Consider the following 24,481-nt stretch of genomic DNA (forward strand, 5'->3'; position numbering starts at 1 on the left):
AGGACCTATGACTCATTCCTATGGAAGAAGAGGAAAATAGAGTATGCATTATTATGACTATGTATGCATGATATGCAGCTATTATGAATGTATGGATGGTTGGAATGCAACGGAATGCAGTATATACAGATGAGATGGAATGACGATCCATAGTGCTCTATTTTCATCATTGAGCTTTTAAAATGTTGGAAGAGAATACAAGCATCTTGACATAATGATTCAAGATGACCAGAGTATTTCTTACATGGATTTTGATATAGCAAGTTAATACAAGCAACTTGATATAATGGATCAAGTTGACCAGAGTATTGCTTGCGGAACAGACAAGGATTATCTCCTTTCATGCATGACTTGGATTGTCCTCCTTGATCTTAGGCTGATCATATCCTGAGACAAGTGCATACCGTACTAAGAGATAAAAACCTTTATCCAGTTTGGATGAGGTAGGAACCAAAGAAAGAGCATTTGTACCTACAAACAAACAGTATATACATAAAGAATAAAGAATAAGGATCCTTGGTAATGGTTCATGCTCATATGGTCAAGGTATACGCTGTAGTCAGCAAGCCGTAATGATCTATGACTGTATTTGGCATAAGATTACGTAGCTTAGTGAACTTCCCACGTAGACACCATTAGTACATGCCCCAGAACTTCATCGGAAATAATGCGCAAATGATACAAAACAATGCTAAAAGATCCCGATACAGATAAACAAATGAATTACTCACGAATCAACCAAGCATTTGATAGCTTAACATAATTTTCTTGTCAAAGAAAATGTCACTTTTGTCTTTGTTTTGGTAAGGAAGGATGCATCCTTGTTTTTAAAGACAGTTTCTGATTTGTTGGATGTGGATTGTGTGGTCGATTGATAAATGGTCATTGTGTGAGTAGTTTGTCAATGTTTATTTTGGTATCTGCATGGATGGGTATGTACAAGGTGTTGTCATGTTTTTTGGGTGATTTTCGATGTTTTGTCAATGTTTTTGGATTTTGAATTGTTTTGAATGTTTTTTGGATTTTGTGAGTCATTTTTGAATGTTTTTGGTATTTTGTTGAGACATTTTTGAATGTTTTTGGATTTTGTTGAGACATTTTTGAATGTTTTTGTATTTTGCGAGACATTTTTGAATGTTTTTGCCAATGAATCACCAGTAATGTAGAATCCACTTCCATCATCTAGATTGTAAGGGCATTGCCCCCAAGTTGGACATGATTTATGAAAAAGCGGGATGCCAGACGCATGAAGTACTTTCTTGGATTACAGATCAAATAACAAGCCATGGTTAGATGGATGGATGTGTTTATGTATGAATGTGATCGCAACGAGCCTGAAAGATACTGGAGCCATTGCCTTTACGAGTGGCGCCTGTTTGCCAGGTTTTCGCCATCGTACTTACCCAAGGTGCCACTGGAGTGGTTGTTCACCGTTTGGATGCATGATTTTTCTTTACTTTTTTGAATGTTTTTGTATTTTCTTTAGGACATTTTTCTGAATGTTTTTGGTATTTTCTGATATGCAGGGGAGCCTGATGCCTTGTACACCTTAGGTATAAAACCGTTTGAGGTGCATGCTATTGATTGGATCTGCGAGCGGTTCTCCGTCTGATGTAGCCAACTGATATGCCCCGGACCCGAATACAGCAGTGACAACATATGGGCCCAACCAGTTTGATTCAAACTTGCCTTGATGTTCTCTGTTTAGTTGGTTGTGAGGATTTTCTCGAAGAACAAGATCACCTACCTCAAATGTACGAGATCTAACTCGGTGATTGTAGCTTCTACTCATGCGCTGCTGATAGGCTTTGAGGTGATTGTATGCAGCTTGTCGCTTCTCATCTAGTAACTCTAAGTCCTGAAGATGAGACACTCTGTATGCTTCATCATCGATGAGATTGTGCAATGAAACTCGTAAGGATGGTATCTCAACCTCAATAGGTAAGATAGCTTCAACACCATAGACCAATGAATAAGGAGTTGCACCTGTAGGGGTCCGAATGCTAGTTCGATATGCCCATAGCGCTGGATTCAATTGAACATGCCAATCACGGCCGACATCATTGACTGTCTTCTTTAGGATCCTCAATATGTTTTTATTGGATGCTTCGGCCTGACCATTGCCTTGTCGGTAATAGGGAGTGGAAAAGCGGTGTTGGATATGAAATTTCTCACAAAGCTCACGAACATCCTGATTTTTGAAAGGAAGACCGTTATCTGTGACAATGGACATGGGCACACCATACCGGCAGATGATGTAATTGAGGATGAATGAGGCGATCTGCTTGCCGGTGACTTGGGTAAGTGGAATAGCTTCAATCCACTTGGTGAAATATTCGGTGGCGGTAATAATGAATTTATGGCCATTGGATGAAGATGGATGGATTTTACCCACAAGATCAAGACCCCATTGACAAAAAGGCCATGGTGTTGTGATTGGTTGCAGTTCTTGAGCTGGTGCATGTATTAGGTCGCCATGAACTTGACATTTTTTGCACTTCCTGACAAAGTAGTAGGAATCCTTTTCCATAGATGGCCAATAGTATCTAGCTCGCATGATCTTCTTGGCTAGTGATGGACCACTTGAGTGAGTCCCACAAATTCCTTCATGTACCTCTTCCAAAGCCTTTGTTATCTCACCTTGTTCTAGACATCGAAGGAGAGTACCAGCAAGACCGCGTCGGTATAGGGTTTCGGCAATAATGGTATATCGAGCAGTTTGGCGAATGAAGGTTTTACGTTGGTTATTTGATTGGTTGGGAGGAAGGGTGTGATCGCGGAGATAGGTGTAGAACTCACCGTACCATGGGGATTCAGAACCAACAAGGCAACATATCATTTCAGATTCGGGGATATCATAAGCGGGGATCCAAAGTTGTTCTACCAAGAACTCGTAGCGTGTTGAATTCTGTGGAAGATCTAGTAGAGATGCGATGGTAGCCATAGCGTTAGCAGCTCGATTTTGATCTCTTGGTATCTGCTCAAAAGTGATAGTAGTAAATGATGTCTTTAGATTGTCCACCATTTTCTTGTATGGCATGAGTTTATCATCTTTGGTCTGATACTCATCTGTTGCTTGTCGAATGACTAGTTGGGAATCTCCATATACTTGCAATTCTTTTAATTTCCATTGTATGGCTAATCTGAGTCCTGTGATCAAGGCCTCATACTCTGCTATGTTGTTTGTGCATGGAAATGTGAGCCTATAAGACTTCGGGATGCTATCACCTTGAGGTGTGATAAACAGAATGCCTGCCCCCGAGCCGTGCCTAGTGTATGAACCATCAAAGTATAATTTCCATGATTGTGCTTCTGTAATCATGAATATCTCTTCATCTGGAAAATTGGAAATGAGAGGATTATCACCTATGAGAGGTGCATCGGCCAACTGATCTGCAATAACCTGACCTTTGATAGCTTTACGGTCCACATACTCATATCAAATTCACTTAGAATCATCACCCATTTGGCTAAGCGACCTGTCAATGCTGCTTTGCTAAGTAAATACTTGAGTGGATCAATCTTTGCAATGAGTTGGACCTTGTGTGTTAACAGATAGTGCCTCAGTTTAGTGGCTGCCAGGATTACTGCTAGGCAAGCTCGCTCAATAGGTGTGTAATTGAGTTCATAGCCAACCAGTGTACGAGAGATGTAGTATACAGCACACTCTTTGCCTTCTGCATTATGTTGTGCCAGTAATACACCTAATGCTGTACTTGTCGCTGAGATATAAAGTAACAACGGTCTACTTGGATCTGGTGGCATCAACAATGGTGGATTCATGAGATAGTCTTTAAGCGCCTAAAATGCTTGCTGGCATCGGGCATCCCACTGAAAGCGGATGTTCTTGTGTAGCAGGTGTGTAAATGGGTGACACTTATCAGCCAATTGTGCAATGAATCTACGGATGGATTGAAGCCGTCCTTATAGTGTCCTTAGCTGACTGATATTCCTTGGAGGTGGCATGTCCATGATTGCCTTAACCTTTGCTGGATCGACCTCAATACCTTTGCTTGAGACAATGTATCCTAGAAGCTTCCCGGAGGTCACTCCGAAGACACATTTCTTTGGGTTGAGTCGAACATGGTATTGTTCCAGTCTATCAAAGATTTTATCTAAGATGTGAAGATGTCCTTCTCTAGTAAGTGATTTTGCTAGTAAATCATCCACATAATCTTCCATCATAGTATGCATCATGTCATGGAAGATGGTGGTCATTGCTCTTTGATAGGTCGCTCCTACATTCTTTAGACCAAAAGGCATTACATTCCAGCAGTATGTGCCCCATGGACATGTGAAGGCTGTCTTATGTTGGTCCTCTGGTGCGATCTTTATTTGATTGTATCCTGAAAAGCCATCCATGAGTGAAAGCATGGCATGTCCTGCTGTCAAATCTACTATGATGTCAATATTTGGTAGAGGGAAGTCATCCTTAGGACATGCCTTATTCAGATCTCTGAAGTCTGTACAAATGCGGATGCCCCCTTTTGGTTTGCCAACTGGTACAATGTTGGAGATCCATTCTGCATAATCAATTGGTCTAATGAAAGCAACATCCAGGAGTTTCTTGAGTTCTGTTTTGACTAGCACGGCAATCTGAGGATGCATCTTACGAAGCTTCTGCTTGACAGGTTTGGCTCCTTTTGCTACTGTGAGATGATGCATGACTAAATCAGGATCAAGCCCAAGCATGTCTGCATATGACCATGCAAAGTTGATCTGACGCTGTTGGAAGAACTCTATAAATTGAGGCTGTTCCTCTGGAGTGAGAAGAGATGCCAGATGTATGATATGAGGGTTTTCAGGAGTCCCCACATTGTATTCTTTAGTCTCCTCAATGAGAATCGTCGATCGTTCCTGTTGTGTACTAGCAGGGAGAATGTCAAACCCTTCATCCTCAAGTGCCTCAAAGAGGTTTTCACCGTTGGATACGCTCTTTCTTTTTACTTTTGTTGGATCAAACAGTGCCACAGTGTGGTTTTCACTGGAAGATCCATGTTTTAATGTTATATTTTTGCAGCTGAAGGGTTTGGCATCCACCCCGAAGTATGCTGCGCTATTAAGTTCAATGGCGAATCCAGCTTTGTGATCCCCGCTTGGTAGATTATCCCTTAATTCCAAAAAGTCAATGATAGCCTCATTGTTTTGGAAGAGGTCAAGACATGGGGGATTTGGTTGGTTCCATTCGATGAGTTCAGGGTGGATAATGGGCATTACTTCATCGATTAAGTTAAGTGCGGGAGATGTATCAGTGAGGGTTAAGACAGTGTGGTGAAGGTCGTTGATGGTACTCTCCCTATCAGAATCCGGCGTAGGATGAGACGTAGGGTCTGTGGAAGATGTTTCCAGCTCAGGTACCCAAGTGGTCTTTATCTGTGCTTCTCCGTAAACAGGAATGTCTTTGCGTGGCGGAGGTGGTGACGTGTCTTCCTCATCTAAAGTGTTAAGCTGTACAGAATCAAATTCCCACTCATGTGAGTCGGTCTCTGAATCACTTTCCAGCATCCGATTGCTATACCATACTGGGATGTCGCTGGAGTTGAATACTGCAGGTGTGATTGGTTTATGTACCTTTGAGGTGATCGGTGCTGCAGGAACTGTGATGGGGTTTAAAGGTTTTGTCACTAGAAGTATCGACAGGGTTGATTTAGTGGCTTCTATTGGAACGGCTGGTGCCATAGATGCTGCTACGGGTTCCAATATAGTTGCTGCTATGAATGGTTTTATTGATGTGATGACTGCTGTGGATGGGATTACTAGTTCGATTGGTGGGATTTTTGGCACTGATGACGGTTGCGGTGGGTTTGTGAGCCTCGATGGGGCAGTGACAATATTGCTTGATGGTGCTTTGATTATGAAAGGTGTCCTCTTTACAGTAGGTGGGCAAAATGGTTTGCTAGGTTTTCCTTTAAATCTGAGTTTAGGAAGGATCTCTTTTTCAAAGCCTAGGCCTGTATTACCTTTGGGCTTGAACTCTGGCAGCAGCGGTTCATGTCGTCCTTGTTTGCAGTATCCCAAAGCACTCTGACCATCATATCCCATTCTTTGCATAATGAGGAGGCCTTTGCCATACTGTTCTGTAGGAAGTGTAACTCGCGGTTTGTCAGTGGTGATGGGATCTTTATAGATCCATTCCGCTAGGTCCTTATCTTGTGTCTCTTCCTCTTGACTCTTTCCAAGGATGAAAGGCGTTAAGGCACATGCAGGCGTGTTTAGTGGTTGCTGGAGTAACTGCTGTGGTTTACCATGTGTTCTAGGAGAAGTAGGCATTTGTCCCACACAAAAGAGCTGACTCAAGTTGTATTCTCCAGGACCTTCCTCTGCGACTTTCATCTTAAGCTTTTCTTGCTTGGGTATAGGAGTGTTTGAACTGGCAAGAGAGGCGGGATTTACATATGATGTGGAGGAAATGGCTTCCCTATTATTAGGAACAATAATCTCTGGTTGATGGCTGATATTATGGCAAAAAGCAAAAGGATTTGCATCACCCAGGATTGTGATCTCTGCACCATTATGTGGGAACTTGATACATTGATGGTAGGTAGATGGAACGGCTTGCATGGCATGTATCCAAGGTCTCCCTAATAATAGATTATATGGCAGAGGAAGGTCCAGAACCTGACAAATGATGTGCTTTACCACGGGGCCTACTCGGATTGGTAGTACCACAGCTCCTTTGGATGAACGCTCTGCATCATCATAGGCCTTGATGGTGATCTTCTTGCGAGGATCCACTGATTCTATTGCATATCCCAATGCTGTGACCAACTGTAGTGTACAAATGTTTAGGCCTGCTCCATTATCAATCAAGACTCGCTTGATCCTGTGTTGGTTGACAAAGCCTTCAATGTGTAGCGAAGCATTATGAGGTTGTTGGAAAGAAGAGTTGTCACTTTCAAAAAAAGTGAGACAAGGTGATGACTTTAGAGTTCCAACCATGGCTTGAAATTGGTCCGTGTTCAGGTTTGCAGGGACTGACGCCTCTTGGAGTGCTTGATCCAAGATTGTTTTATGAGATGGTGATAGGCACAATAGCTCTAAAATGGATATAAGCGCAGGCGTTTTGTCTAATTGTTCCACAAGATTGTACTGCTTTGGGATGGAGGTGGTGCCTTGTGGAGCTGCTTTGATGGTGACCTTGCCATGACGTGTAACAACATTGCAATTTGAGGTGGGATTTTTGAAGGTTATAGTTGCAATTTGTTCACTGGCATCATACAGGTGATTTACAGTGTAGTTATACGCAGCCTGCGTATAGTCAGTGGTATCGGTGCCTCGCTTGGAAGTGGAAGGACCCCTTTGATCTTGTGATGGAAGTGGATCCTTGAACATGAGATGATCATTATTGGTCGTTTTTGGGTCATGTCCTTCAATTTCAATTTCTCCTCGATCAATAAGATCCTGAATGAGATCCTTCAATCGGTGACAATTACTTGTCTTGTGTCCTCGTCCTTGATGGAACTCACAGTGTTCAGTATCTCTCCACCATGCTGGTTTGACCTGAGGCTCATAGTTGGATAGTTTAGGTAGAGTGACCAAATTCTGAGAAAGGAGTTGTCGCAACACTGTTTCAATGGGTTCCCCTAAGGGAGTGTATGTGCGTTTTTGTTTTTGTGGACGAGGTCTTGGTTCATCATGAGATGTGATGCGACCTTGATTAGGAGGAACATTTGTGTTATTCTGAGGTGGAGGATTTTGTCCTGCAAACCGAACCACAGGTTGTGCATTTTGGATAGTTCGAGCATCCACAACCCCATCGTTGATGATATTTTTATTCTTGTTCCAGAAGTTTGGTTTATCACTATTGAAGCGCGGGCGAGGACCATCTTTTGGTTCATTAAATATTTTGATGAGTCCGTTCTTGATGAGTGCCCTTTCACATTTTATACCCTTGGTGATCATATCGTTAAAGGAGTCTGTGTCTTTGACATCCAGGTGAAATTCCATTTCTTCGTTTAAGTTGGAAATGAAAATTTCCACTAGTTCTTGTTTAGGTAACTGAAGAGAACGTCTGCTAGACATTTGGCGCCATCGTTGCAGGAATACTGAGAATAATTCCCCTGGTTTTTGTTTGGTGTTGCATAGATCAGCCATCGTGATGTCGCGTTCAATATTATAAGAGTAATGAGATAGGAACTTCTGGATGAGTTCCTCAAATGTTCTTATGCCACCTGGTAGTCGGGAAAACCATGATGTGGTTGTTCCTCCCAAACTTTGGGGAAAAAGGCGCATTAGGTATGTGTCTTCATATGCGACTTCAAGACAAGCGGAATGAAATTCTCGGACATGATCACGGGGATCTCCCTTTCCTCTATATTTTTCGAATTTTGGTGTTTCGAACCCGCGTGGAAAGGGTGGCATATAAAGATTCCTATCAAACGGATAGGGACAGATGTCGTTAAGTGAGAATTGATTGGTCTTAACACCACTATGAAGTTGTTGGGCGATATTCTCGACTTGTTGCCGCAACATCTCCATTTCATTTGGAGGAGGAGGTGGTGGGTTACCTCGAGGAATGTTATATCTGATGTGATCTCTACCTCTTTCCTCCTCATGGCGACTTTGTCTTTTTGATGCTTGTCTTAATTGGGCAAGATCAAAGTCTGAGGGGAGTTTGGCTCCTTCTTGAGCAAGTCTTAAGAAGTGAGCATCCGCATTGCTCCTGAGAATTTCATCAAATAATCTGTTAAAGTGAGGGTTATGTTGAACCCTTTCGATTGTTGAAGGAGTGGGACTACTTGGGTTTTCATCATTTACATTTCCTCCAAGTGCTTCTTGAAATTCATTGAGGTTGTCCTCTTCTTCCTCAATTTCTATTTCTCGTTGCCTTGATCGCGATCGGGTTTGAGCCATTTTGTTTGCAAGTTTGTGTTGAAGTTGATTGAAGATGATGATGAGTTGTTCGATGAAAGATGGATGATTAGTGGATTGTAGATCTCTAGCACTCTAAAGGTAAATGTAACCAGAATTCTTTCTTTGAATTGCTTGTTTGTTTTGATGAGTTTGGATGTGATAAGGTGTAGAGAAATCTGAGATATGTTACAGATTTTGACTACCTAGTAATAAGAGGATTCACTCATGAACTAGTTTTAACCTGCATAGATGTGTCTCTTAGGATGAGCTTATCCTAGATGTAGAAACAATCTAAAAGTGATGTGATGTGTTTGATTTCAAGCAATATCTAAAAGAGAACTTGGGACAAGAACCTCTTAATGTTTTGAGAGTTTTGGGATGAATTGATGATGGAGAAATGATGTATGAATGAGATGATGGATGTTTTGTTTTCAACTTCAATAAAAACTTTGTGTTACAAATGGAACAAACTCTATTTCTTCCCTTTCAGGCGTTGGTGGCACTTCTCGAGCTGTGTTGTAGGTGATACAGATGTTTGGGAAGAAGTTGGGATTAATCTTTCCTCCTTGATTTTTGTGATAACTCAGAGCTCTATATTGCATAAAAGCTCTGCGGTTCAATGATTCGGAATCAAATTCGTTTGTTTTACCTTGAAGATAGAGACGCGTGCGATGTAGAAAGACTCTATGTGAGACAAAGATTTGTCTATTGAGATAGAAGAATTTCCTCCTTTTGATTAAAGTCTTTGAACTCAATGGTCTTCTTTTCAAGTTGATATTCTGATGACACTTCTTCTTTCGCAAGATGTGAAGAATGGTAATAAAATTTGACTCTTTGTTGTTTGTACTTTGTTTTTGATGTGTTTGGTTGTTTTTGAGAAATGTTGGATGAGTACTTTGTTTTTGAAAGTGATTTGCTGATTTTTTTTTGACAAGAAAACAAAGCAAGCACACAAACACAAGAATGTTGCCCCCAAAGGCACAAATGAGTATGGGTCTAGATCAACCCAATCTTTGGACTTGTATATGACCCTTCCTTTAGATTTATTTTAAAGTGTATTTCCAAAGCCTGAAGTCGGCTCAATTTGCACTAGGTCTGTAAAACGAACACACTTCAAACACTTTTTATCCCTAAGGTCAAATGGCCAGTTGTGATAAATTTAGCCCACATCTTGATATTTCTTCGACTTTGGTACTACATACCTTATGAATCCCGCCGTGGCAGGTAAGGATGTGATATACTAAGTCTTGCACGAGCATAACAAATAGATGATCCCTATGATGGGGGAGTCACCACTTTTATCAAGCCACAAGTGACTTTTCAAAAAGCTATGTTTCTACTCAAGGAAATATGTATGGTGAGTATCTTGGGAGCAAAACCATCTATGCTCTTGCACTAAATTATATCTCAAATATCCTCAATCAATAGAACGGGTGGGCTACTACTTTAAAGGTGTTTAGTCATGTTCGATGTTTTTGGACATAAGTTCATTCTGCAGTGACTCACTTAAGAGCCTTGTAACTGGTGGTGGGGCCCATTTGTCCTTTCGGCCAGTTACACTGTAGGAACAGTTATACCCAAGGCTACAGCTTTCGCTCTCACCTGATTTCTATAGCGGCTCGAAGGATTTACCACTCGAGGTCGTTCCCAAGAGTATCGATCCCTTGGCAGGCCTCTCTTAAAAAGATAAAATTTGAGCGTTACTAACACTTTTCTCTTGCACCTAGGACCACGAGAGCCAAGGGAGAGGATAGTGTGTGTTAGAGGTAGGACCACTCGACCAACTCTTTTGCACAAGTGTGCCAAACATAAAATTCACTTGTTCCTTTTAATTTGTCATCGCAATGATTTTCTATCTATTTGGAGATGTTGCTCCAACAATCATGGTGTTCTTTTTAATTTTCAAAGGCAATTGTTGGAGTAAACTAGAATTTGAAAATCCTGGTCAACTTAATGAAAAACACGTTTGCATGAAGTAAAATTGCTTTGAAAATGAGACAAGTTGATTGTGAATTTTATTTGCACCAAAAATGGAAGTGTGGATTGTGAGTTTTATCTTGATGCAAGAAATAAAATTTGCCTTGTTTATTTTAAGCACCAAAACGAAGTTTATTTCCTAACTTGCAAAAAAAATAAAGTTGTTTTTGTATAAGTTTGTGGTTCTTTTTACCTTGGAACAATGAAATTCTTTTTAAGAGCCCCAAACAAATATGTGATTCTTTTTTTAAAAGCCCAAAGTTGAAATGTGAAGTTAATTTTAAACCAAAATAAAAAGTGAATTCATTTTTAAAACCAACTTCAAAAAACAAGTTAGTAAAAAAATATAAATCTACTTTTTAATCTAATTTAAATCTGCACAAAAGAGAAAAATAGTTAGTAAAATCCGCCTATTTGGTGGGCTTCTACAAGCCTAATTTTTTTTTTTTTTGGTTACAAGGTGATTTGTACAACGTTTTGTTACAATAGCGCTAGTCTGCGTTTGAACAGAGGCACTATTTAACACAAACGCACGAAAAGAAAGGGAAAGACAGAGAAGGAAAAAGCACTGAAACAGGGTGAATAGCGCCAAAATAATGTCAAATGCACCAAAACAATGTCAAAAGCGCAACCTGTGTGACATTTTCAACATTCAAACATGTTATTGGTTAAAAAAAAAAAAATGGTTGATCTTTTTGGTGTTTGGATTCACGTCGGGTTCACCAAATGATGTCATGGAAATGGGGACAAGGCAACAACAAAGTTCAATGTTAATAAGTTAGTTTCAACCATAAAAACAAAACAAAGAACTAAAAACCATTCCAAACATATCAAGAGAGATTTCAAAAAGCATGAAAGAAGTTTAACAAAATAAAAAAAAAGGAGAAGAGCCTCCCTAAGATGCTTCCATGATGCCTTTTGATGCTTCTCCCTTGTTTCTCTCCTCTCCAAGTCCCAAATGAGTGTAGCTCTCAGCTTTTAGCACTAGCCATGGATGCCATATGGAGATTCAAGATGGTTGAATATGATAAGCAAATACTATGCAAGAGTAGACAGTGATGCTATGAAAAAGCTCTATGCTAATGCCAGTATAACAACAATACTCTAAATGCTTCTCCTTTTGCTTGAGGAGAAGGGTTCTATTTATAGAAGAAATAGGGAAATGAAGGGTTAAGATTGAGCAATCTTAACAAGGGTTAGGATTGAAAGTTGGGGATCCATGTGCACAATTGGCACCAATAAAATGGTGACAAGTTTCAACATAGGATTGGGTTGAGAGAAGAGGTTGGAGGCATTAAAGGCCTGAGAAGACCTCATGGTTATCTAGAAGGTAAGGGTCAAGTCTAAATTAAGATTACCCACTGGATTAAGAGTTAATCCAAGGATAAACTTTTGTGCAAATGTTTAAGAGATAATCATGGTCAAAGCATTAAAGGCTTGATGAGACCTTTGGGTTGGGTAGAGGTTGAGTCAAAACAAATGTTTTAACCATGTGGGAGGGTTTGAGGTAACCATTAATGGTTATTGGAGACTTTGGGGATTAAGTGGTTGAAGGTTGAAAGCTTTCAAAGGTTATCCAAGACTTTGAGGGTTAATTTGTTGAACACACAAAGCATTAATTGCTTTTCAAAGACTTTGGAGTCTTTGAGAAGTGACTCCAATTTGCTTAGGAATGTGACAATATTTAGGGGATGGATTAGGCTAATTAGGAAGGGTTTAGAAGAATCTAGAAGGGGTTTAGGCATACAAGTGGATTTTGTAGGAAAATGCAAGTGGGAGAAATTTTGGTATTTTCAATTAAAATAAAATCATTTATTTCAATTAAATGGTGTAATTTGCATTTGGATAAATATTCAAATAAATATTAATTTATTTAAATGAGAAAAATGAAGATAAAGCATTAAAATGCTTGAAGACTTTGAGGGAAACCATTAAAGGCTTGAAGACTTTAAGGAAAACCATTAAAGTCTTAAGAAGATTATAGAAGGAAGCCATCAAGTTTGAAGACTTTAAAGCCATCAAGTTTGAATACTTTAAGGGAAACCATTAAAGGTTTCAAGTGGGTGAGGATAAATAGGATTTTAAATAAATAATTTATTTAAAATAGTTGTGCAACTTGCTTTTGTAGGAAAATACAAGTGGGTGGAGGATAAAGGTGATTTAAATAAATTATTTATTTAAAATAATTGTGCAACTTGTATTTGTAGGAAAATGCAAGTGGGTGGAGGATAAAGGTGATTTTAAATAAATGATTTATTTATTTAAATGTGAGAGGTGGGATTTTGGGGGATTTAAATAAATATTAATTTATTTAAATGTGAGAGGTGGGATTTTGGGGGATTTAAATAAATATTAATTTATTTAAATGTGAGAGAAGATTTAATTAAACAAATATGATTTATTTATTTAATTAATGGTATGAATTTGGTTAAGTGAATTAAATCAAATAAATTGAATAATTTATTTAATTAATAGGAGAAGAGGGTTAAGATGAATTAATTAAATATTAATTTAATTAATTATTAATTGATGGTTAAATAATCAAATAAATACTAAGTATTCATTTAATTAAGTGGACAGATTTATGTGACTACACTTGCAGTTAAGAACTCCTCTGAAAATATTGGAATTTGAGAGATATGACTTTATATCTATACCCACCCATTAACCATATAATAAAAACACATGTAGATGCTTTTTAATGTGACCCAACTTAACAAATATGATTTTATATCTACATTTACAATTAACCATCTAATAAAACACCTATTTTATAATGCTTGTCAAGGCCGTGGCTATTCTAGTTCCAAAACGGACCTTTCGTGCAGTGTGATAGCGATGTGTAAGTCAAGATGTGTTAGTCAATCGCAGCCATTTATTGCAAAATCGACGGTGTAAAATGCGCGACTAACATGTTAGTCAATTCGTACTACCGTTTTTTGTCACTTAAGGGGAGAATCTTTGTATGACTCATTATCTATTTTAACTTTTAACCATTTATAACATGTGTAAATACCTGCCAACAAAAAAAAAATTGAATTTGCATGACATGACTAAATCTTAGGGTTACACGTAGTAGGGAATGGCGGTGGCTGCTGCTTCCCACGTGATTATGCTTTCACATTCGAGCATTCAAAAAGTGAAAGGAAAGTGTTGAGCACATTCGGTCAGTAAATTCCAGACCAATCTCCTCTGCAAAAATTCGGTCAGTAAATTCCACACCAATCTCCTCTACAAAAATTTAATGAATTTGGAATTCTACTTTCTTTTGTGCGGAGATAACGTCAGCGTGTCCTTTTTGGGTGATGTCATCATTTCGGAAAAGTCAAGTAGCTTACATTATATATGGCCAATGATTTGGCAGTGAGATAAAGCATTCAGCGGTTACTACCTTCAGACAAAACTTCTTTCAGTTTTATTGCTAGCCTGTTACAATGGCCCAGGTTGTATGTTCTTCCTTTAGCCTGTCCAACACAACTAAAAGTTTTGGATGGCGAACATTATGTGATACGAAAGCATTCTTGCCTCTTTCCCACAAGAAGAGAGTAATCTACGTCAGGGCTAAAATAGGTATGTGTGTGTGATGTTTAGTTAGAGGGCTATCTTAACATTTTTGAAACTAGAATAATTTCTTTTGTGGTGTAGACGGTGCAAGCTCTGGCTTCGGAGACAAACTACAAATTCGTCGAGAAGTCGATCGCAATGCAGTTGGTATGTATGTGATTCATGGCATAATGTCTCACTTTCGAGTCAATTTTGTTTCATTTGAGCAATTTAACGTCATATTCAGTGAATACTATGGCAGCTTCATCGTGCACGCAGACGTGTGAGGCAAAGCCATTTCCCCCAAATATGTGGGGAGATGATTTTATCGTTTCCCTTGTGACGAGAAATCAGGTACCTAAGGTTTTGTGTTTTGAACAGTTAGATTAAAATAGGCACATGATTTAAGGGCCTGCCTTGATTTTTTTGATTATATTCATTCTCCCAGGAAACTATGGATTACAATGAGAAACGTGTAGAGAAACTGGTCCGTGAGATTAAGGAGAAGTTTAATTCTATGGAGGATGGTGAGATAAGTCCGAGCTCGTATGATACAGCATGGGTGGCAAGAGTGCCCGCCATTGATGGCTCTCACAAACCACAGTTTCCCCAGACGCTCAATTGGATAATTGATAACCAGTTACGGGATGGTTCGTGGGGAGATGAAAGCGTGTTCCTTACAAGCGATAGAATCCTTAGTACTCTTGCCTGCATCATCTCACTCACTATTTGGGACACTAGCAAGACTCATGTGCAAAGAGGTTTAATGCTCACTAAATATATATACTTGTTACTGTAAATAAATCTGTTTTCTGTTATTAACTTGAGGCTTTGTATTTGCAGGTCTCGATTTCATCAGAAGACACGCAGAACAAATGATGGAGGAAATACAGGCCAACGGAACGTCCAAAGTGTTTGAGATGGTGTTTCCTCCACTGCTTAGTGAAGCCAAAAGCCTCGGCCTGGATGTTGATGTAACTCTTTTTAAAGAAATCAATGAGAGGAGGGTCGAGAACTTGCAACGGTAGAACTCTATCTATATTTTTGCTGCTCCTTTGTATATTTTTTATGGAAAGGTACTTAAAACTAAAGCATCTATTTAAGGAAAAATATTCTTGCGATTCAGGATTTCTGTGGAACGCCTTCATAGCGTTCCCACTGGAGTATTGTACTACTTGGAGGGCGTGCAAGATGTAGTGGATTGGAAACTGATACTTAACTTGCAATCGAAGGATGGCTCTTTCCTAGGCTCGCCAGCATCTACAGCCCGTGTCTTCCTGCACACCGGAGACAGGAAATGTCTAGAATTCTTGACCGCCCTTCTTTCGAAGTTCCGAGACCATGGTAAGAAGTTTCATATATAAAAAGCATGCTTATATGGAACTATAGCATATATATCTTTAAAATATACATTTTGGTTTAGAATAAAAAGTTAACGAAATATGGAGTCCCTATAGAATATATTTATGGGATCCCTAATGCATTTTGACTTGGATTTGGCAGCGCCATGCATGTATCCAGTGGATATCTGTGAACGTCTGAGGGCTGTTGATAATGTTGAACGTTTGGGGATCGACCGATATTTCCAAACGGAGATCAAACAAGCCTTGGATTATGTGTTCAGGTGAGTGTTGGATCCGTCATTCCAGCTCGGCTGTTTTTATTAGAAATTTATGTTAAAAGCAACCATGTGTCCTCAGGTACTGGGACGAAAGAGGTATCGGCTTTGGAAGGGACAGTCAGGTTCCAGACATTGATTGCACCGCCACAGGCTTCAGACTCTTAAGACTACATGGGTACGACGTCTCTTCAGGTTGGTCATATGGAATCTAAGATTGCTCTCAAGATATTAAACGTCAATTGTAAGAAGAAGAATGTAGCATTTAGCTCTACAAGTACTTTAGTCTTTATAATCTAATCGCTAAGCTATTCATAATTTAACCGCTTATAAGCTTATCATGTGTCAGACGTTCTGCAGAATATAATTGGTGAGCAGCTTTATGATGGGGGACCTTCGGATATGTTAAGCCTGTACAAATGTTCACAGATCAACTATCCAGAAGAAACATTTATGAGAGAGACGAGTGCCATGGCCAACGCTTACCTATCCCAATGCATTCGAAGCAACAGCTTTTCTCACGAGCTGGCTATCAGGAAAGACCTTCGCGGAGAGGTGCTAACAATTGCAATACGAACCTTAACAACATACAATATCTGTGTAGTGTTAACATGTACAGCTAAAAAATGTTTTTTTCATTTATTTGTCATGCTCTCAGATTGAGAATGCTTTAGATTATCCCTGGCACATGGATCTTCCAAGACTGATGGCCAGAAATTACATGGATCAGTTTGCATCCACTCACTCGTCGATGGAGAAAACAGTATATCAGTAAGAATGGTTATATATACTTCATTGAGAATTTTAGATTTGAGTATTCAGTGCACTAAATCTTATTGATTTTAACTCAGACTGCCGAATGTGAGCGACGAAAGGTTTTTACAACTGGCCAAACTGGACTTCAATCGAATGCAGGCTTTACACCAAATGGAAATTCTAGAAATTAACAGGTACTGTTACAATTTGTTGTACAAAGAACAAGAGTGTAGTTTTTTAATTTTAGGTGTTCAATTACTAACATTAGTCTGTATGTATGAGAATGCCAAAGATGGTATAAGGACTGCAATTTCAACCAGCTCACTTTCAATCGTCATAGACCAGTGGAGATATACTTCACCGCTGCAGTGGTGATGTTTGAACCAGAATACTCTGCTTGTAGAATTGCGTACACAAAAGCTGCCTGCATTGCAGTCATTCTGGACGACCTCTTTGATTCTCATTCTTCGCTGGACCAAGTAAATTTATTTACTGAACTCGTCAAAAGGTAGGCCGTGTGTTATCCTCATGTACAGACAACACGTTAGATTATATCATGGCTTCATTAATTAACTTAGTTTCTCTTGTTGCTGCAGATGGGATCTATCTCTTTTGCACTGCCTTCCAGCCCACATGAAAATCTGCTATTTGGGTTTGTATAAAACTGTAAACGAATTAGGGCAACAAGCACTGGAGGCTCAGGGACGTGATGTGCACCCCTACCTTCGCTCAGTTGTAAGTAAACAATTAATGCTTCCACATCTTTCGAGATTCAATGGAAACTATATTTTATTTATTATATACCTTGAGAATAATTCTTATGCTATGCGCTTTAGTGGGAGGACCTGCTCTCGGCTACAGCAAAAGAAGCCGAATGGGCTGACGCAAAGTATGTGCCGCCATTAAAGGAGTATCTAGAGAATGGGAAGGTATCAGTTGCGCTGGCAACACTTATCCTTAACTCCATATTTTTCACGGGAGAGCCTCTTCCGGACAACCTCCTCGCTCAGCTTGATTTTCGAGCTCCCTTTCTCCATCTCGTATGTCTAACAGCGCGTTTAATGAATGACGCTAGAACTTCCACGGTAAGGACTGAAGTCGAAGGCAGTGCCATGGCTCTTGTACTTGATAGAAAAATTTACTTCTAACAAACTTTTCCTTTTGTAATTTATATAATGCAGGATGAGAGAGATCGCGGTGAACTGGCATCGTGCGTACAGTGCTACAGGGGGGAGCATCCTGAACGCACAGAGGAAGAAGGTCTAAGTTATCTCTTTGATTTGAACCAAGACAGTTTGTTTGAACTGAGTTACGAATTTCTGAAGCCTGGGATGGTGCCAAAATGTTACAGAAAGCTTCTTTTTGACACTGCTAGGGCAGCCCAATTGTTTTACAAGAACAAAGATGGTTTCGGCATGTCTGCCCAGGAGATGGAACACCATATTACAAAATTTCTGTTTGAACCGGTCGTTTAACAGAAAGGAAATCCACTCTGTTTTATATTTAAGTTTGTGATACGGAAATGCAATGTTTGCTAAGCTCTGGAATAGAAATTAGGAATTAGTCCAATGTATGTATGTTGGAAACTTATATCTGCATTAGATTGTTCTCTGCAGTTTCTATTTTGTTTCACAGTTTCTAGTTTAGATTTAGTAGTTAGTTTGATTAGAATTTTCAACATAAACTATTCACCATGACATAGTAAGTTTCCTACGGTGCAAAGGAAACAATCCTCTATGAATTACTTCTATGTAATGACAATTGCGTGTTGAGCATTGCTTATGAAAAGCTGCTCTGTTTTTGTAAAATCTCAGGATAATAAAAGTGATGAATGTTGTTCATTAAAAACATCTTGTAATTATTTTCTATTTGAAAATAATAGTGTTAAGTCTTTTAAATTCTATTTGTGTTGTGTTTAATTTTAAATCTATAAAGTGGTATCAAAGCAAAAGATTCAGGAAAGTGTTTGTGACATTGTAGGTGTGCAGTTTAAAGATAAGAATGAAAAGAGTCAATCATAGCTAAAGGTAAAGAGTTTATTGGATGAAAGGTGTGCAATATTTAAGATCTGTAAAATTTGTTACTGTTCAAGAAAAGAGTTTATTGGATGAAAGGTGTGCAATATTTAAGATCTGTAAAATTTGTTGTTCAAGAAAAGAGTTTATTGGATGAAAGGTGTGCAATATTTAAGATCTGTAAAATTTGTTGTTCAAGAAAAGATTTTATTGGATTAAAGGTGTGCAATATTTAAGATCTATAAAATTTGTTGTTGTTCAAGAAAGGATTGTAAATCTTAAAAATGGTTGCTGCATGTTTGTGTAAAATTTTCACGAAGAAGAAGAATCATATAACTGCATATAAGAAGTCACTAGTTTGATAAAGGAATTGATAGAGAAAGAAATAAGATTGTGAAGCAGTCAATCAATTGCAAAATTAGGTAAATTAAGTTATTTGTTTCCATAAGGGAAAATTGGTAAAAGTAAAGAAAGAGAATGGAAATTTAATTTGTGAGAAGGATAGTTTGGAGGATGAAATGGTTGAAATTAGGAAATGTAATTTACAATTGATATAAAATATTAAAAAAAAAAAATCAAAAGAAAGATGTGATTATTTATGTGAAATTGAGAATCTTGATAAAGATTTGAAAAATGTTAAATTAAGAAATGCAGAATTAGAGAAAAAATTGAAGCTGAATGTAAAGGAAAATAATTTTTTGAAGGGTAAAATACGACAGTTCAAAGAAAACAATCTGCAATCAGATCAATTGCTTGTAGTATGCAAGAAGGAAAATAAGATTCTAAGATCAAAATCTACATTATGTGATGTCTTTGTTGGCATAGAAGATTTGTTTTCTGGTTTGTGTAATGTTGCTTTTGCTAAAGAATATGAAGTTGAAGGTAAGGATATGTGTGAATCTCCAAATTTTGCAAATGCAATTTGTTATGATAAAAATAAAGGTTATTTTGAAAACAATATTGGTATGAAGATCATCCAGAAAAAGGGGTATAAAGGAAGAGGACTAAGAAAAAATGGGCAAGGAATTAGAGAGTGCATTCAACCAACTATAAGGCCAAAGAATGAAGGCCTAGGATATTGTAAGAGAATTAGCAATCATGTTGGAGGTATCGCAGGGTCCGACAAATCAAATCAAAGAATGCAGTGTTAACATTATCACAGAGATGGACATAAAAGTGAGAAGTGTTGTGATATTCATCCTTGTTCAATTTGTGGGTTGAGGAATCACTCTAAAAATTCATGTTGGAATAAAGAATGTAGTGGACAATCTAAGAAAGATTGTATGCAAGTTAACTATGGATAGATTGATGGATCTAGTTGGAAAAGGATGACAACTATGTCCAAAAGGTTGTATAAACCTAAATGTTCACGAGTTGATCAAAGTTGTGGTAAATCAAAGTTTTCATGTGTGAGTCCAGTAGTTCGTAACTGTTTGTTGTGATTGGCACATTTAAATGTCATGAGTTTTCTCTTTGTTAGAGAAAGGAGGGGAAAACCTTGTGATCTCCCATGAAGGAGAGAGACGAGTACTTCTATAAGAAGTGTACAAAGTGGGTCTATAGGAGAAAGTACAAAAATGACGGAAATATTGCATAATGAGTTGCAAAGATTTAGTGTTTGACATTACGAGACTGTATTGTGAGGCCTTGCCACATCAAGGGGGAGTATGTTGGAAAGTGAGAGTCACTACTTACATTAGATTGTTCTCTAAAGTTTCTATTTTGTTTCATTATGTTTAGTTTACATTTAGTAATTACTTTAGAAAATTTCCACATAAACTCTTTTGCATGACATAGTAAGTTTCCTATGGTGGAAAGGAAACAATCCTCTATTAATTATTTCTATGTAATGACAATTGTGTGTTGAACATTGATTATGAAAAGATGCTCTATTTTGGTAAAAGTTCAGAATAATAAATGTTATGAATTTTGTTCATTAAAAATAGCCTACATAATTGTGTAATTATTTTCTATTTGAAAATAATAGTCAGTCTTTTAAATTGTATTTGTTTTTCGTGTTTGATTTTAAATCTACAATGTAAGCCATGCTAAGTTTTTATTTTATCTTTCAAAAAAGAAATATTTCCATCAAATTGTACCTTACGAAAATAATTTGTAGCTTAAAGTCCATTGTTAATGAATTGTTATTTTCTTTTGAGTGGTGAGCTTTAAATTAAGGTGATCAAACTTATACTTTAAATGTTGTGGATGTTTGGTATCTAAAAGTGAATCTATTATATATTAAATAAGTATAAAATTAAGGATTTTTTTAGTGGTAGGTAATAATATAATATATATAATTATAAATATATGTTATAATTAAATTTAATTTGTATATTTGGGTTAAACTGAGGTTTTAAATTTGTTTATGTTTTATTAATTTGTATAATGTATGTTAGTTAGAATTAGCCCCTTATCTATTATAGTTATATTGAAAAGAAAATAATATGAAGGATCGGTTATAACAAAATATCGAATATTAGTTAACAAAAAATAAATTTAAAATATTAGACCTAAAAAGTAATACATGTTTTCTCTATATTCCAAAAGCCTAAAGAAACTTCCTTCCAAAACACCTTGAAGAAATCCATGAGAGCGTTTCTTGTGATTTAGCACCATAAAAAAAACAAAAACAAAGAGAATAACATGAAAAAAATAATAGAGAGAGAAATAGCAAGACATAAATTTATATTGTTTAAAAGATACCTCAATTTATAATTAATTTTATTTAAAATTATAGGAAAATGTTAGTACATCTAAATATCTACATCTTTAACACATTTCATTTGTTGTGATCAATGAGTTGATTGAAGAAACTAGATGGTGATATAGTCAACAATATGGTTGGCATTATGGAATATTATCTCCAAAATCCTCTTTAATGTTCAAGTCCATTTATGGCATACATCTTTCAATTTTTCTATCAAAGATCTTTGGTAAATATATTTACAACTTATTTTTTGATTCTACAACATTTTATTTCTAAAATATTTTTCTAAATAATTCTTTAAATGAAATGATGGATATCAATGTGATTTTATCTAGCATGATAAGCATAGTTTTTGATCAATTAAATGATTTTTTGATTATTAAAAATATCACTCTTGAATATTTGTATGGTAGATGTTGATATTCAATTGATTTCATGATCCATAGACCTTTCCAAGATGTTTTTCATGATAATAATCTCACCTCTAGTCTTATTGAAAGTCATATTAAATTATTTTTTACCACTTCAAGAAACTAGTCCTAAACTAATAGATTTTGCATTTGTATATTTCACTAAAGAGCATATCTAATGAATTTATATTGAATTCCAAGTTAGTTGATCCCTCAAATATATCAAAATATTTTGTTTTTACTTTTTAGTGTTCAATATCATAATCCCTTCTTATTAAAATATATTGATATGAAACTATTTATTGGATGGAATTAAAATTAAAATTTTGAAATAATTATTTATCAAATATTTAAAAATAAAATTTAAATAGAGATAATTAATTATCAATTAATGATAATTAAAATAATTAATTATCAATTAATGATAATTAAAATAATTAATTAATCATTATCCTGATGATTTAAAAAATAAATAAATAAATATTTAAAATAATAATAAGAAAAAAATAAGAGTTTATTTTCTTTATCCCTAGATCAAAATTAAACAAAGATAAATATCTCTATAAATTTATATCTATCATAAATTTTTTTAATTTTATAATTATGCCATTTATTATTCTAGATAATATTTTAGAATTATCTTCCATTTTATCTCAATAAAGATTTATTTTAAAATTTAATTTATAATTAGCATGTATACTTTAAATATATGTATCATAATTATTAGATATTTGCATGAAAATAATAAAGCAATATTAATTAATATTTTTTATCTTTAATTTTTCTAAAAAATTATCTTAAAATAATCTCAAATATTATCCGAGATAATGTTTTTGAATTATCCTAATATTAAATAGTTATCTTGTACTTTTAAAGTTTCTATTTTAATCTAATAATTATCTTAAGCTATCTTTTATATTTTAAGGTTAATTTTATCTCAAAGTTGTCTTATAAAATAATTTTAAAGATTATCTTGATTTATTTTAGAATTTAAATATTGACATGAAAAGAATAAAATTGTATTTAATTAATATTTTTTATCTTTTAATTACCTATAAAATTATCTTAATATAGTATAAATATGTGAGAAGATAAAGATAAAGAGGGAAGAATTGACAGAAGTTCAAAAGGAATTGTAGAAGAAAAAGGAGAGAGTATGTATAGAAACTATAAAGAATAAGTGTCATGTAGTGGTGAGTATTTATTGCATAGTATTGTGCTAAAAAAATATTTGTTTTTGTAGTGTAGAAATTAGGATTCATCACAAGATATAAGTAGATCAATCAAAATGTTAAACATGATAGCTCAATCAAAGAAATACTCATTGCAATGAACCTAATTCTAAAGCACATTCAATGAAGGTATGAAAATGAAGCATTCAAAAGAAAACATTATGCAAACCAGATTCAAGATTGAATACTCCTTCCATGCGGCTCCATTGTTGTTCTTTCCTCTTCAATAGTTTTGTGGATCTCACCTACAAGTGCTCTCACAATTGAAAGCAAAAAGCTCAAGAGTACTAGAACGAAAATTCAATAGTTTGATAGCAATTCGGAGTTCATGAAGTGATTGAAGGGGGTGATTGAAGAAAAATTATCCAATTTATAGAGAAATTGGAGAAGTGACAAAATTGGCATGATGCAATTCAAATGGAAATTGCAAATCAATATGTCAATTATGACAAATTATGCATTTCCATGCACAATTTTGATTGATTGATTATGACACATTTCATGTCAAAATTGATTGATTAATCAATTATGACAATTTCATGACAAATTGAAATGCCACTCCCATAGAATTAGGAGATGAATTAGGAGGGAAAAGGAATTAGAAATTTGAAAATTAGCAAAATGAAATTGATGACAAATTAGGAAATTGGAATTAGAAATTGATGAAAAATAGGATTTAAGAATTAGTGAATTAATTAATAATTTTTCATTTATTAATCAATTCACAAAGAAGAATAATTAGACAATTAAATAAAGATTTAATTGTAATAAGAAGACTTAGGATAAATAAGTAATTTATTTAATCCTAAAGGAAGAAATGACAAATTAGGTTAAATGACTAAATCATAAAACCCTAGAAGACGAATTAGAAATGCGAAAATGATAGTTAGGTCTTGATTAAAGATAATTAATGTCATGATTTTGAATTGATAAATGACCAATGCGACAAAATGGTTTGATTGATAAATGCACCAATTGACAAATTGATCCAAATTGACATACTTGAGATAGACAACGATCGATGACAAATCGATCGTTAAAATGACAAGATTGAAGGATTGATGATAAATCGACAAGATTGATAAGAGGACAACGATCGATGACAAATTGATCGCAAGATTGACAGGATTGAAAAGAGGACAAAACCCTAATTAGGATTGACAATGTCCAAAATGATGACAAATAAGCATGCTCATTGATGCAATAAGATAAAATCGATCAAAATCATGACTGGATAATGTTGTCGACAAGACCAAATTTGAGGACGAGATGATTGAAGAATGTAGAAGAATGACTCGATGTTCGCAAATGATAAAGACGAAGTGCGAATCATAGGAGAAATGTTAATGCGACGCAAAAACCTAAAA

The 24,481-nt window shown here is 36.2% G+C and overlaps 1 protein-coding gene across 2 annotated transcripts; it reads left to right on the forward strand.

Annotated features, from left to right (window-relative positions):
* Positions 1-14,216: 14,216 nt before the first annotated feature.
* Positions 14,217-18,589, forward strand: LOC131077730 (bifunctional levopimaradiene synthase, chloroplastic-like). 2 transcript variants are annotated; one of them, XM_058015276.2, is made up of 15 exons: positions 14,217-14,400; positions 14,476-14,541; positions 14,621-14,727; positions 14,822-15,134; positions 15,217-15,397; positions 15,500-15,717; positions 15,877-15,997; positions 16,074-16,186; positions 16,341-16,546; positions 16,650-16,762; positions 16,843-16,941; positions 17,040-17,255; positions 17,344-17,482; positions 17,584-17,832; positions 17,929-18,589. In XM_058015276.2, exons 1-15 carry the CDS (start codon positions 14,265-14,267, stop codon positions 18,220-18,222), a joined length of 2,571 nt encoding a protein of 856 aa, XP_057871259.1. In that variant the 5' UTR covers positions 14,217-14,264; the 3' UTR covers positions 18,223-18,589. The 2 variants fall into 2 exon arrangements, with proteins under 2 accessions (XP_057871259.1, XP_057871260.1); XM_058015277.2 differs by having other exon boundaries at positions 14,636-14,727.
* The last annotated feature ends 5,892 nt before the right edge of the window (positions 18,590-24,481 follow it).

This window comes from Cryptomeria japonica, unplaced genomic scaffold, assembly GCF_030272615.1.
Source record: "Cryptomeria japonica unplaced genomic scaffold, Sugi_1.0 HiC_scaffold_283, whole genome shotgun sequence".
Lineage (NCBI taxonomy): Eukaryota > Viridiplantae > Streptophyta > Pinopsida > Cupressales > Cupressaceae > Cryptomeria > Cryptomeria japonica.